General features: G+C 42.9%; 1 protein-coding gene and 1 long non-coding RNA gene across 3 annotated transcripts in view; both read right to left on the bottom strand.

Annotated features, from left to right (window-relative positions):
• Positions 1-417: 417 nt before the first annotated feature.
• LOC115307040 lies at positions 418-1723 on the bottom strand. The gene is made up of 3 exons (XR_003915532.1): positions 1629-1723; positions 1280-1344; positions 418-642 (listed from the first exon to the last, which is right to left on the bottom strand). It is a non-coding gene; the product is annotated as an uncharacterized LOC115307040 (long non-coding RNA).
• Positions 1724-5134: 3411 nt separating this feature from the next.
• ELMOD1 (ELMO domain containing 1) overlaps positions 5135-15945 on the bottom strand; it is a 39856-nt gene continuing 29045 nt past the window's right edge. For both annotated transcript variants that reach the window (XM_029957675.1, XM_029957676.1), the window contains one exon: positions 5135-6536. In XM_029957675.1, coding sequence (XP_029813535.1) covers positions 6364-6536 — 173 coding nt within the window. In that variant the 3' untranslated portion in view covers positions 5135-6363. The remainder of the gene's footprint in view (positions 6537-15945) is intronic.

Raw genomic sequence — 15945 nt, 5'->3', positions numbered from 1 at the left:
CAGGTCCATGTCTTAGTTGGCTCGGGCTACTCGAACAGAAAATTGTGTGGACTGATGGCTTAAGGAACAATTTATTTCTCATAGTTCTGGGGGCTGGGAAGTCTATGATCAAGGTGCCACCAGCTTCAGGGTCTGGTGAGGGCACTCATCTTTTGTCCATGACCATCTTGTCATTGTATCTTCAGAAAGAGGGGGGCAGCGGAAGAGAGAAAGAAAAGAGAAGGGATTCTTATGTCTCTTCTTAAAAGGGATTACTGCCATCCAGGAAGCCTCCACTGTATGACCTGATCATCCCCAAGTCCCCCTCCTAATACCGTGGCATGGGGGTTAGTCCTCCTCCACATTGACTCCTGTCTGCACCTGTTAGCGGATGACAACAGAACACACAGTCCTTCTTTCCAGAGTAAGTTGTGGGAAAACAGGGAATGTTCGATTTATTTCTCAACCATAAACAGTTGAAGATTAGGCCTTGTCAGGTTTCAGTGGAGAGTGGCTGGATCAATACCCTCCAGAGCAGTGCTCGTCAGACTTGGACAAGACCCGGCTGAGGAGAGAGTCCGTGACCTTGTTCAGCAGGTCTGGGGAGGGGCTGCGATGATTTGTGTCTCACAAGGCCCGTGCTGGTGGCCCGAAGACCACGCTCTGCAAGCAAGGCCCTGGGTTTAGACAGTGAGGTCTGGGTCCAAGGACGCAGCCTTGTTTCCCATTTTATCCCCAGTCTTGGCGTGATGCCTGGCACAGAGAGAGTTCTCAATAAATATTTGCTGAATTGAATTAATGGGGGGCACCAGCTCCAAGGACAAATTTTATAGCTTAATTTTCTTTTAGAGTCAGCTCATAGCCCAAACCCAAATGGATAAATACCAACCATAATTAAACATGTGTTTAATTAGTACTTTTAGAGTTTCCCAAGCCCTTGATTTGAGGCTAGTTTATTTGATTTTTACTGTCACGATAATCCTCTGAAGAGGAGCTCTTGCTGTTACTTTTCTGTTACGGATGACAAAAGTCGAGTCAGCGAGGGCAGTCACTGGCCTCAGGAAGGCTAGCAGCAGGCACCCTGCATGTGGGTCTTCTGACTGCTGGCCTTTCCGTCTTGTACTTTGCAGAAATAGTAAGAACTTGACCAGAAGTAGATTATGTAACTCTTGGCATCGTGTAGCTGGGGCCTGCTGATGTCCCTATTTCTTGTTAAGTGCCACACACTTGGCATAGAAGCGCTAGTGTATCTGAAAGTAAGTATGTGGGTGTGACAGGGGATTGTCAGAGAAGAACTCACCAGCTCTCGCTGGGCTGCTGGACCAAACTCAGCTAGCTGTGCCTGAAGGCTCTTCTCTCTCCCTTCTGCAGGAAGGGGGTGCATCTGCGTTTAGTTTCCCAAAGGACCAGGGAGATTCCCTCCCCCAGGCACCATCCCGCACAGCCCCGGGGGCTGCAGGGACAGGGCTGCTGGTGGGCACGTCCAGACTGCCTGGCTGCAGAGCGACCCTGTGGTCACCACGTCCCCTGAGGCCGCTCTCAGCACGGCCTGGAGAGAAGGGAGGGCAGCAGGGAACGCGGACCTGCCCTGTGCCTAGGCAGCACCCAGGCCCTGCCGTACGTGGGCCTGGGACGTGGGGTGCACTCACGTCTTCTTTCCCTTGCTCATCCTTGCTTCAGAAATTTCCCTGATGCAGTCTGTTCCAAGACCCATGCCTGGAGATGCTGTGCTGGGGGTGGGGGAAACGGGAGCAGCGGAGGGGGGTTTAACTGTCATTTTACAGGCGGAATCTCAGCTGGCCCCTCTCTTTTTGCCACGCTTACCTAGTTGCCATTGGCTTTTCACCGCAGACCACAGTTCCAGGTCCATAATCGATAAAATAATAGAAAGGCACGGAGTCAACATTTTATTTTTTGTAATAACCCTGCCCCGACCCCTCTCCTAATCATCTCTGTGAGCACATTGCAGTCTGGTCTCTGTAGACCCACTGAGGAACCTCGCTGAAGCTTCCCACAGGGGAGTTGGGAGGAGGTGTGCAGGCTTCCGGGACTCTCGGGAGAGACCGCTCACCATCCTGTCAGAATTGCTCTTTGTGTATCAAGGAAGAAATTCCGACCAAGAGTGGGGGATGTCCTGAGGGACAGTGTGGCAGGATTTGTAATCTTTGTAATCTGCCACATGTGAATTCACCCTAAAGACACCTGACATACATATTGCCACTTGAGGGGTAGTGGGGTGTATGTGTGTTTATAATCTACCCTGGGCAGTAGAGAGTAATTCCAACTTGGGAGACCGCATACTGATTAACAGTCAGGGCTTAAGCCCTGGGTTCAAGATCTAGCTGTACCATTTACTTTCCTTCTTTTTGTACCTACTGACCACCTTTTTCCATTTCACCCAGCCCCACCACCTGCTCTGGCAACCACAACATGTCTCTGTATCTAAGAGTTCAGGATTTTTTTTTTTAGATTCCACATATAAATGAGATCATAACATGTTTGCTTTGTCTGTCTGGCTTATCTCACTCAGCATAATGCCCTCAAGTTCCATCCATGTTGTCACAAATGTCAGAATTTCCTTCTTTTTTATGGATGAATAATACTCCATTGTATGCATATGCCATGTTTCCTTTATTCATCATTTGATGGACTTGGGCTATTTTAAGTAAAATGCTGCAGTCAACTTGGGAGTGTAGGTATCTGAGTTAGTGATTTCATGTCCTTTGGATAAATACCCAAAAGTGGAAATGCTGGGTCCGAGGGTAGTTCTGGTTTTAACTTTCTGAGGCACTCCACACTGTTTTCCAGAGTGGCTACCCCAGTGTGCATTCCCACCAGCAGTGCACATGGGTTCCCTTTTCTCTACATCCTCACCATTTTGCTATGTGAGGTGATATCTCACTCTCTTGAGACCTTTGGCTGTATATTTGATTCTGTAAGTGTATTTGTCTAGAAAAAACAAGCAAGCAAGCAATCTCACTTTGTATGTTGATGAGGAGATGGAATAATGCAGATAAAGGCTAGCATGGTCCTGGCACATGGCGTCAGCCCTCACTAAATGTTAGTTCTTGAAATGGAATCCATACCAGAATCTATTTCATTCTAGGACTCGGTGTTATTCTTGGTTCTGCCCTCTGCCATGGTTTGTAGGTTAGAGCAGTTACTCAAGCTTCCTCAAGAGTTGGAGGCATGGCTTTGGTACAGGACATCCTGTGGCTCAGAGTTTCTTAGATATGGTTATGGACCTAGCTGACTCTTTCTTTCTTTCCTGTCCCCTTTTTCTTCTGTTTCCCATCCCTGATTCCTACACTTGGCCAACTTTCATCCTCTCCTGATATTTCTTCAGTTTGAATCTGGCCCTATCTGTTTACAGATCAAGATTATCTGTGGCCATGGAGTTTGATTGCTGGGTTTTGTTTCTCCATTGATGACTTCCCATAAGCCTTTTTTTTTTTTTTTTTTAACATTTGTTTATTTTTGAGAGACAGGGAGAGAGCACAGCAGGGGAGAAGCAGAGAGAGAGGGAGACACAGAATCTGAAGCAGGCTCCAGGCTCCGAGCCCAGAGCGCGATACAGGGCTCGAACTCACAGACACTTAACCAGGTGAGCCACCCAGGCGCTCTTCTGACGGGTCTTTAAGATGTTGCTAGTATCCTAGATATCACAGCATCCATGCCCGACAGGGTACCGCTGCCAGAGGCTAGAATGAAGAAATCCGGTTGCATTTATCTGAGTCGTGGGTGGACATTCCCTGCTTATGTCTGTCTTGGGCTCTCTCAGCCACTTAACGTCTTTGTTCCTCAGACTGTCACAGTTTACCCTGTTGTCCTAAAGAAATTATTAACAGCATCCTCTTTTTTGTTTTCTCTTGAGCTTAGAAGGTATATCGTAAGGTCATCCTATCTTTGGGGATAGGTATATACTTAAGTTTTGTTTCAAGTGGAAAAGATGGTGGGTTATCAGGCAAGAAATATGTTTTCAGTACAATAACAAGAATTGTGATAGGGAAAGTCAAATTGAAGTCACAATTTTCAAAAATAGTGTTTCAAAGGGTTTTCTTTCTGTAGTGCAAACTAGAATGTATTTTTATCATGGCAAGTAGTGTTTTGGACAACTTGGAAGAGGCTTGCTACCTAATTTACACCCTAAGTGGTCCACCCTTGTTCACTGGAGTAAGTGTGCACAAGCTAAGGGGAAACACAGACACATCACCTTTTTTTTTTATGCTTCTGAAATCTTTTCTTTTTCTCGCTTCCCTTTATGCTACTGGCCAGAATGCGTCTTTCACAGGCAGGTGTGAATAAGAAGTCTGATAGTACTCAGAACTCATAAGGCTACTCAGAACTAGGAGGAGCTAGCAGCCCGTCCTGAGATTGTGTGGCCGCGTTAGGACAGGACAGAGCGAAACCCTGCAGGGAGCTGGGAGGGAAGCTTGGTTACCGTCAGCTGTCTCCACCTGAGCAGAAGAGACGTGAGCTGGTGTAAATGCCACATACTATCAAGCCGCATCAGTGACCCAGGGCCATAGTGCATAGAAGGAGACAACACACACATACAACCGACAAAGGCTGTACTGAGTGTGGAGTGGCCTTCACACACAGCAGCCGCAGCTGCGGTAGAAATTCGGGGCTTCTGAGACCAGCAGTTACCAGGTTCACACATTCTCACTCTGGAGAGGAATATATATCCCTGTCATTCCTCATGATACATGCCATGCTTTAATCAGGTCCTTCCCTTCTCCATTCTGTAGAAGGGCGCAGGGCTGTAATAGGCCAGACGAATGCTGCCACCTGGCACCCAGCTGAAAGAGAATGTGTACAAAATCCCAGAGGAGCCAGAATGGACACGGAGACAAAGGCAGCTGGATGTTTCCTTTATCAGTTGTCTTCCGGCAGATAAACCGGGCTTCATAGGAGGTTACAAAGAAAAAGCTGGATCTTAGTCTTTCATTTTTAAAGCACCTTCAGTCCTCAAGACTAAATAGAAGAAGTCTCTCAGACATGACACACTGTAATTTACACCTGGTTACTCTGAAGGATGGCATGATTTATATTCAGCTCTAGGTTGTCTGTCTTTGACATTCTACCCACTCACATATTTGCATATTCAGAGGCTGTATGAGCACAAAAATATTAAAATGAAATCCACCATACGTTACAGTAGAATGACATGTAATTTATTCATATAACTAACAGTTAGGCAGTACTCAAAATTCATTTAAGTAAGCAAGTGATTACACAAACGTCTAATAATACTAAAATCGATAGAAGGTATAAAATACCATGGGTATGAAATGCCATGGTAAATACTATTCAACAGACTACAATCATAATTCCAAACTAAATCATGGTTTTTCAAATGATCTTTAGCAGTTTTGGAATGATCTGATCCTCCCCGCCCTTCTAAGCAATTTACTTTTTTCACGGATACATGACAAGGTCATTATTTTCAAGAAATACTACAGAAGGACACAGTTTAGGTCCCCCTCTTGCAACACATTTTCTTGCAAATTGGTTTTTTTTTTTAATATAACCTCTTAATATTGAAAACAAACCAGTCAGCACTCTGTTCCCCAAGCAAAGATACTTGGATCAGAACAGGGCCAGGGTGTAACTGAGTTCAGCAAGAGGCAGGCAGTGAGAAATCTTTTGCAGCTTTTGAAGTATGCATACTTCTTTTCTGAGGCTCCAAGCATCATAAACATATTTAGGCATCCAAGCCAGTAAAATTATGGGAATAAAGTAATTTGATATCCATATGAGTAGGATACAGTTGCAACTGGGGATAAGTTACAGTACAATGCTGCATCCGCACCTACCTAAGTCTGCTTCTTGTAAGCCTCGTTACATTGTCATGAAGCACAGCTGTGTTTGCAGGAATGGTTTGGCTTATCATGTGTCTGTCTGTCTGTGTTATTTGCAAGTCATATACTTTAGTGGAATGAGGTCCAAGTGTGAACCCGGCTTGAAGAGCTAGCAGCAGTAGTCATGAAACATATCAATAAATTAAAAGGCTTTCACAGAACAAGAGTCCGCTGAATCTCTTACATACAAAATACAGCTAGAGAAATACAGTTCTTCGATGCTGAATTACGAGGGGAGGAAAACAATCTAAAAAAATAGAAAACTCTCTCCATACCTGGGTGTCAAGGCAAATGTAACACTGCATTATGCCACAATATGAACAGTCACTGGATGACAGATACTCCAGAAGCGGTGGTATCTGGGGATCTGGTAGTTATGACCAAGAGATGAAAATACTGTACCAAAAGGCATGCATACAATCACTGTGTGCACTCAGTGTATGAGCCGGGACCTAAGCAGGGATCTAACACGACAATGAGGCAGTGTTCTGGGGGTATCCGTTAAAACCAGCGTGGGTGACTACATGTTGATTAAACCTTCTGAGGCAGCAAAGTGTGGGCACAACGCCATGTCTGGGTTCCGCAGCTGTTTTATGATCCTCTTGCGGAATTTCTCCCGTACACGATTGAATTCCATTATGTCCATGGGGTCCTCTTCAATCCAAAACTTATGAAACTCGTGCATCAAATAGCCTATTAGAGATAAGACAGTGATAAGAATGCAGGAGAAAGATAAAAGTCCTTAATCACATTCAAAGTCACTGAGTGCTGAAAGAGATGTCTGATCAAATGATGGCAACCATGGGGGTCAAGAAGAGATCACAACGCAGCAGATACACCTGTTACGGATTATTCTTTAAACTTCATGCAGTAGAGGCTACCAATTTGTAAGATTTTTGTGGCTGGTCCTGGGATGATTCCCTTGTTCTCAAGGAGGGAGACAGAAGACAGTTCTGCCGTCTGTGAGATGGGCACCACATCTGGAGCAGAGCCCGAGAGGCCGCCAGTGACCACCTCATCCTGCCCCTCCTGATTAAATTAGCATAATGGCCCGACTTTTCAGAATTACTCCACTCGGCCTGTTTTCTCTTGTTATTTGATTTGAGAAAAGCTTTAAATTACTGTGACAAATCAAACAAATGTGTTCTGACAGTCTATTATGAGACAATAAAAGTGGTAAATCAACTCTGAACAACACAGACCAGTCATTAAACTACATGAAATTTTTACTAAGACCTTCTTGCTCTGAAGTGTAATGTCCTCTTCAAATACTTCTGTGTCTCAAAAATGTTATCTGTGAAAGACTGGATTTGGAATATTTTCAGAATAAATGTTAAGTACTGGATCTATTCATTGTGCTGTTTCCCCATTTAGAACTGACATGTGACTACCTTTTTAGGAAGACAATAAAAGATATTTGTATGTAGTAAACCTATAACAAGTTCAAGTGTCTTGCTATATATTAGAAAAAAAAGTATTTAATGAAATAACCCTAGTTAAAGAACACAACACAACATTACAGAAGCTTTTTTTGGTCTCAGTATTAGAAGGAGCAAGGATTCCAGAGTCAGAAACCTGGTTAGAATCCTAGCTCTTTCACCTCCACTGGGGAAGGAGTGAGCAGAGAGATGATGGGGGGTAGGGGAAGAGAATTTTGGAACAAACCTGCTCAGTCCTAACAGTAAAATAATAAAAATTAAAACCGCTTGTTTTTCCATTTATTAACTAGCTACTTATAAGAAAAACCTTTAACATTGGCCCATAAGCAGATTTTTAAAAATCTTTATCATATCTTACTGTAATTTTAGTATATAAGAATGCAACTGATTTCTGTACATTGACTTTGTACCCTGCGACATTACTGAATATATTGATCAGTTCTAGAAGCCTTCTGGTGGAGTCGATCGGGTTGTCCATGTAGAGTATCATGTCGTCTGCAAAAAGGGAAAGTTTGACTTCTTCTTTGCCAATTCTGATGCCTTTTATTTCCTTTTGTTGTCTGATTGCTGATGCTAGGACTTCCAGCACTATGTTAAACAACAATGGTGAGAGTGGACATCCCTGTCGTGTCCCTGATTTCAGGAGAAAAGCTCTCAGTTTTCCCCATTGAGGATAACATTGGCTGTGGGCTTTTTGTAAATGGCTTTTATGATGTTTAACTTTCTCGAGAGTTTTTAAAATAAAGGCAGTAACAAAAGATGAAGACGGACACTATATAATAATTACAGGGACTCTACATGAAGAAGAGCTAACAATTATAAACATTTATGCGCCGAATTTGGGAGCTCCTAGATACATAAAACAATCACAAACAAAAGCAATCTTATTGATAAGAATGTGCTAATTGCAGGGGACTTTAATACCCCACTTACAACAATGGATAGGTCAGCCAGACAAAAAATCACTAAAGAAACAATAGACTTGAATGGCACACTGGAGCAGATGGAATTGATAGATATATTTAGAACTCTGCATCCTGACGCTAGGGAATTCACTTTCTTCTCGAGTGCACATGGCACATTCTCCAAGATTGTAATAAAAAATTAGAAGTGATCTTCCTTCCCCCCCTCCAACTCACTCTTCCAGATATTGGTCCCTCACACAAACTTACCTAGTTTCTCATTCATTACACTTAAATATGTGTATACATCTTTAAGTATCTGGTCTCTCTACAACTACTGGAAGAAAGGTAGGAAGGAGAGAAAATTTAGTTTGCTTTTTTCAGGGACTGACTGTTGCATTTCTTTTCGGGTTGGATTATCTTTGGACCCTCCACACAGAACTGATGTGACTGTCTTTAACACCTCTCAGTGGGGATACACATCAGCGCTGGCTCAGAGGCCTCTCGGCTGCACAGCCCAGGGCCCACTGCCGCTGGTAAGGGAACCTGGTGGTGTCCGGGCGCCCCAGATAGCAGCCCAGGAGCTTTCCTGTCCGTCCTACTCTGTCTGCTGCTTGGATTCCCCGAGGCAGCGTCCCGCCTTGAGCTCTTCTGGTGACAACACTGACATCAGCCTGTCCCATGGATGAAGAACCCGGTTTTTAAAGGGATTTTCCTCAAACTGGCCCAAAATCTGTTTCCCTGTATTTCTTGGAACAAATTTGATTCCTCTTCAACTCAAATAGTTGTAGTATCTTTCAGGCCCTGAGCGTCTCTCTTTTCCAGGCTAAGCATCCCTATTTCTCCTCACCATTGTCACAGGCCATGACTGGGAGTCTGTTTCTTATTCTGGTTTTCAGACACACCAAGAGGAAGTTGTTTCTTCTAATCTCAGTATCTTATTCAACCAAAAGAATTCAGTCATCTGTCTGTCTTAGTGACTGGGCAAAAAGTCCTGAAATATAAGCATGGTGTGGGATACTTTTTAAAAACGCAGACCTCTCAGATTCAGCTGCAGTGGAGTCAGATGAGTCTCAGGTCACCAAGGTTTGAGATCCATTGTCCCAGAAGATGCCATCTTTTTAAGTTCCTTTGGCTTTTTCTCTAAATGTTATATTTTTTATGGTTCTAAGTGAAATCATATCATTTTTAATTTCTTTTCCCTATGCCATATGATATACATAATTTTCCTGACTGGGTGTCTGAGCTCAAATAAACACACCTGAGTTGTTTTGTAGAGAGTCAGACTTCTAATACTGTGAATTAAAATCATACATAATGAGCTAAAAGCATCTTATTAGTATCTCATGAGTTATATGGTCTTCATCCTTATTGACAATAATAAACAGGCAGTGTGAAAATTATCCTCTAATGAAGAATTTACTTTCCCATCAGACACATAAAATTATTCGCTCCTCTCCAGTGTGCTGGTATAATGGCAACTCACTCTACGGGGATCCTGGGTAGCTCAGAGTGTTAGAAGAATGCACATCCATTTGGTTTCCCCATTTTCTACCTTAAGTGCAGTTACAGAAAGCCATTTTGAAAGGTTTTAAAGACAGGCCAGGATAAGACTGAGAGTGGTTCACAATCTGACACCATTCTCAGGGTCCTTCCCTGGAAGAAGCTACAGAAGTAAAGCTATAAGGCCTGCAGACTCTCTGTCCCATCAGGAGAATAGTGACCGTACAACATGATTTTACGCAAACTGCAGAAATGGTGGCTTGGTTTCCAGAGTGCACATTATAATTATGAACCTCAACTCATTTTTATAACGTTGCAGTGTCTATATATCCATTCAGTCAGTGGCTCAGCTCATCTGCCAGGTAACACATATGCAACAGATACAAGAAAAAGGTAGAGTTCCTGTGTTCTCCGTCTCTTGGAAGACACATCCAGGTAGACAATTGGCGGTGATGATTTGTTAGTTGAGAGAGCTAATAAAATGGTGTAGAAAGTAGAGGGAGGAAACAGAGGCCAGACTATTGCTTACAGTCTCTTAATTCTTATAACAGTTCTTTGGTGTAGGCAGTGCAGATAGATCTTCATTTTACAGATGAGAACATTGGGCTTAGAAAAGGTATTTAAATGGTATACAGTTACACAATACAGCTGGAAGCCGGAAGCCAGAACCTGAAATTGGCTGACTCCACCACTCTACCTGCTGCCTTTTCCAGTGTATCTTCTTTCTCTGGTTCTCGCTCTTACTGAATACTCGCTTCTGCTGAATGTCAGAGGAAAGATAATTCTTTTTCTTTTTCTGGTCATTGTACTTTCCTTGTGCTCAGGACACCTAGCTTTGCTTCCTTTCAGGGGAGCTTTAGACTGAATGCAATTTTCGTAGCACACTGCCTCATTGTGCAGGATTCGCTGAATACCACTATAAAGTCAGAATGATAGAGTTATTATTCGCTTACATTTTTTCACCTAGATGAAATACCTGTTGAGAATACTAATTTGGCTTTCCAGCCCAAGCCTGCAGTGTATTTGTTGTTGCTTGAATGTATCTTGGTTTTGCTTCGCTGCATTCAGTTAGTAGACAGCAGACCCGTAAGCGAGGACACAGGTAATTGCAAGAATATTACAGAGGAAACGTGCAGAACTGCTCGTGTCCGATGGAGGAACGATGAATTCAGGGCACGGGTTGCTTCCTCTGGAGAGGCATGAGGGTCTCTGTGTATACCCCAGTCCACAAGGGGATTGTGTGCTTCCTGAAAACCTGGTGAGGGCGCTGGTAGATGAGTAAGCCTACCGCGTGCCACTCACCGGGGCCGAGGCTCTCTGGAAAGGTTGACAAGTCAGGCCAAGGCTAAATTTTTCATGAGAAACTAGACTTCCTTTCTTTTTCTTTTTTTTAAGAGAGAGAGAGAAAGAGAGCTGAGGAAAGGGGGAGAGGGAAGAGGGGAGAGACAGAGATAGACAAAGAGAGAATCTTAAACAGGCTCCATGCTCAGTGTGGAGCTGAGCTTCTTTTCTTCTACAAAAGACATTATTCTTTATTTTAGCTTCCCATCCATCCACCCACCTATCCATCCACCTATTCATTTATCTATTCTATCCATCCATCCATCCAACCAACCAACCAACCAACCAACCAACCAATATCTACTGAGCACCTGCTCTACCAGGCTCTGTGCTGAGGATACAATAGTGCATACAAACAACAAAATGCCAGTCCTTAAATGTCAGTTCCTATGATTCTCATTTTTATTTTCTCCTGCCAGAGCTTCCCCACTGTGTGGCTCTGATTTCCTTCTCAATGCTAATGAATTCCACATCTGGCCTTGTAATTCCTCAGAGATCCAGGGCCTTGCATTGGAGTGTCCACTGTTCAGCTCTGTGAGGATTTTCCAAAAGAAACTCACCCCTAATATGCCTAAAACTAAAAGTCATTCTGTTTGGGGAAGTTTTCCTTGACTCCCAGACTGAATGAGCTGCGTCAGCCATAAGCCTTTCAATCAAACGAATTTTTAAAAATGTTTATTTATTTTTGAGAGAGAGAGGGGGGCAAAGCTCAAGTGGGAGAGGGACAGAGAGAGAAGGAGACACAGAATCTGAAGCAGGCTCAAGGCTCACAGCTCAGAGCCTGACATGGGAATCAAAGTCACAAGCTGTGAGATCAAGACCTGAGCTGAAGTCAGAGGCTTAACCAAATGAGCCACCCAGGCACCATGAGACTTTTCACTTTTTAAAACCAGTATCTTTACTACCCAATCACAAAATTCTTCCCACTATGTTTTAATAATTTTTTTTAGATGCACAGAACCTGATCTGTAGTAAAACTTTAGTATCTGCCAGAAATGGTCAGGCTGAATATAATCACCTAGTTGTCAGAGTAGGAGCTAGAATCACATATGTGAGGGGCTTCCATTTTCTACTATTAACCATTCATAAAGTATATATGTTTTTGAATTTGCTCTTCATTTTTATCTAAGTTATACATGCATCTAATTTGGAGTCCTATAGTTTAACACGTCTTGTTACAAAAACCAAACAAATCCAGCAGCACCTCCTGCCTTAATGACTGCTTCCCTAAAGGAACATTTCATCTTTATTGCCGGTTCTTTTGATCATCGGTCTCTGTGACTATATATAATGTGATTTCCATTGTGTGAAGTTTTTGGATTTCCTTTATAGAAGATGAAGATTTTGTTCTCTTTCACCTATTCCTACCACGTTATCACTTATTTTCTAACAATTTACTTTGGGTAGTATTACCAACTCTCCTCTCTGTTTATTTGCTTAGTTTTCACCCCCTTCACTCTAAACTATGTCAGTATCTTTGCAGTGTGTTCAAAGCAGTTCAGACACTCCATCAATTTCATACTCTTCAAAGAGCTGCTACCAGAGTCTTCTGACCTGCTAAAGTGTAGATTTAATATTCTCATCCTACTGCACAGACATCACCTGGAGCTTTTCCTTCATCTTCATCTTCGAAGATTCTCTTCACTTCATTCCTGTCATAGGGTTCCTGCACTTTGGACCCCATGTATTCCTTTTAGGATTGCTCTCTTTGTGAAAACATCTCCCTCAGGAGCTTCCCTATAAAGTACAAGGAGGTAAGATGTTTAAGACCTTGCATTTTTAAAATGTCCGTATTCTACTTCTACACTTAATTGGGAACTTAGCCTGGGCATAGAAATCTAAATTGAAATCATATGTCCTTAGATTTTAAAAAATATTCTCTAAAATTTTTGAAGACACAATTCCAGTGTATTCTGGAACATAGTGCTGCTGTTGAGAAGTCAGTGTCCTCTTGATTCCCAGTTCTTCATGTGGCAGCTTTGGGAATTCTTAGAAACCTCTCTGGCATCATAAAATTTCACAATGATATGGAACTTGGTGTGAATCTATTTTAATCTATTATGCTGGTGTTTACTAGTTTAAATATGAAAACTCACAGTTTAGTTCTGAAATTTTTCTTGATTTATTTCTTTGATTCCCTCCCCATAATTTCATTTCTTTCTGGAAATTCTATTATTTATATAAGACACAAACTTTCATTTTCTATTTTTCATCTATACTTTTTGTTCCATTTTCTGAGAGTGTTTTCAGTTTTATCTTTTAATCCTTTTTGGTGATTTCCTTTCTGCTATCTGATTTTTAATTTCTCAGGGCACTCTTTTGTCCTCTGAATGTTCTTTCCATAGCACCATGTTCTTGTTTCATAATTGCACTTTCTTCTCTTCATTCCTTGGGGATACTAATGATACATAATTTTGAAGTTTTCCTCTCTTTGCATAGTTTCTATTTCCTTCTAGTGCCTTTTTTTTTTTAATGCTTGTTTTGGACTTTTTTTCATGCTCGAGGCTTTCATTACTTACTGTTCATGTTATCTAGTGCGGCTTATGAAATTATTCAAAAATCCAGTGGCTTAAAACAGCCATTTTAATACATTCATGAATTCAGTGAATTAGGAGAGAGAGTTCCACAATGTCTGGAGTCTCAACTGGTAAGACCTGAAGGGTGGGATGCTTGGCAGCTGGTGGCATGAGTCATTCGGAGGTGTCCCCTCACTCACATGCCTGTCATGGGTGGTGGCCGTCAGCTGGGACCTCATCTGGAGCTGTCAGTGAGATCAGTTACATACGGCTGCTCCATATGTCTAGACTCCCTCACAGCATGTGGAGATCACATCTGTCACAGGATGGCTCATGCCTTCAAAGGCAGCTCAGTCCCTGAGAACCGGGCAAAACCCTTTTCTAACATAGTCTTAGAAGTCACATAGAGTCAATTCTCCTGTACTCTACTGGCCAGCCAATCGGTCAGCCCAGATTCAATGGGTAAGAGGAACAAACAAACCCTGCCTCTTCATGGGAGGAGCGTCAAAGAATTTGAGGACATGTTTTTAACACTAAGGCATCTGATAATCCTTGGCTCTCTGAGTACTTTTTACTAAATAAAAAGCCAGGGACTAAAAGCGTATTGGGAGTTCTGAGTATGAAGGTAGGGCTTTTGTCTGTGAGCATGACTGTAGAGTGATATGGTTGAGTTGTTTCACTGGGGAGACCCAGACGTCAGCATCTTAAGCTCTTTTTTCTTGGGCTCCTCCAAGAATCCACAGAAGGTCAGAGTTACAGGGACTGGGAAAGTGAAGCTGCCTGCGTGTCTCAGTCCCCATCATCACTTTCTGTGGTTTGCCATCAAGTATACCTGATTCGCATCAGACCAGAGAACCTTTATTCTCACCTCTCTGGAGAATAACCCACACCAGCCTGTAGGGGTGGGGCGTGGGGGTGAGGGAGGGGCAGGAGCTGTCTCCTGTGGAGGGGATTTGGGAAGTATGTTTCTAAACGTACTAACAAGCAATCTTGCTGCTTTTGATCCTGCCTTCACCCGTATTTCCAGAGACACCCATGCTGCCAATTTCTGAACTTCCTGGGAGGTCCTGTGGAGTAAATCAGATTACTTCTTACCTTTCCACACTACCTGTTGGGGGTTTATTTTCTCAGGACTACTAAATCAGTTATCACTTAATCTTTTCCAGTTTCTAAAGTGAGGTTTTTCTTGTCTAATTCTTAATTTTTCCTGTCCTTGTGGGTTCATGCTTTCTTGGAAAAATCATTTTACATTAACTTTAGTGAAGTTTTAAAAGGGAGCATAATGAATACATTAGGTATGCCATCTTTTAACCAGAAGTCCTGATTAAGCAGATATTAAAAAAGAAAAAATCCTAGGTAATATAATCACTATTATTTAGGCGTTTAGATAAAATAAGTTGCTGTTAATTCTGTCACATCATAAAGATGAAGTGGGGACCGGCACCCCCCTGCAGTGGGTGGAGAAGAACAGCTGTGTCTTAACCATACTTAGCGAGGCAGTACTGCCTAGCAAATCAGCGGAAAAGAGGCGCTGGACTGCCTAGCAAATCAGCGGAAAAGAAGAGCTGAAAGAAATATAAAAGAGAAGAAAGACTTTGAAATTTTTTTGCTAAGAAAGTCTGGGTACAGGCCTTCAGTGCAGCAAGCAGGCTTTAAATGGTTTAAATGACATTTCTCCTTTAAGTTGCTGCAGTGGCTGGATGACTTAAAACATCTGTCCACGTTCCTCCAAAGCCCTTTGTGTCTGGCCCGCAGGGATCATACTGACATTCAGATTTTAGGATCGTGTCTCTACGATTGGAGAGTTCCGTTCCAGGGCTCTGTCATATCATCGGGGTCTTCATCTTCTGAAACCTCAGTATGACCGCAACTCCAAAGGATGCCCCTCAGTAACACTTCCCTCTGTAGCATCTAATCTAAGGGCGGGTACAGATCTTCCCTCTGTGGCGGCAGCAGGGTCGCAGGAAAGGTGACCCTAGTGGCAGCTCCACCACTGTCAGTATCATCCGCTAAACCAGCACGTCCTCTTTCTCGGCTCACTGAGCACTAAGTGTGGAACCAGCTAATAACAAGTTTGTATCCGTTATCTCACTTTATCTTCATAGCAACTCTATGAGGAAAGAACTCACTTTAAAGATGCCATAACTAAGGCTTAGAGCGTCTGGGAAACATAGGTCCAGGCATCCACTCAGGCTGTCTTCAGAACCTACACTCCTAAGTGCTGTGCCATGCTGGATCAGAAGCTGAGACCCTGGGTATCATGCAAGAGCTGGGAACCAGAAAAATCCACGATGCCTGCAGATTACTGTCGGATTGTGAATAAGAAGACAACAACAAAATCAAAACCAAAGGGGAAGTTCAGAGACCCCAAAGCAGCCAAATTGCAAAGATCTCTCAGCTT

This window comes from Suricata suricatta, chromosome 11, assembly GCF_006229205.1.
Source record: "Suricata suricatta isolate VVHF042 chromosome 11, meerkat_22Aug2017_6uvM2_HiC, whole genome shotgun sequence".
Taxonomy (NCBI): Eukaryota; Metazoa; Chordata; class Mammalia; order Carnivora; family Herpestidae; genus Suricata; species Suricata suricatta.
This window is presented reverse-complemented; position numbering and strand designations above follow the sequence as displayed.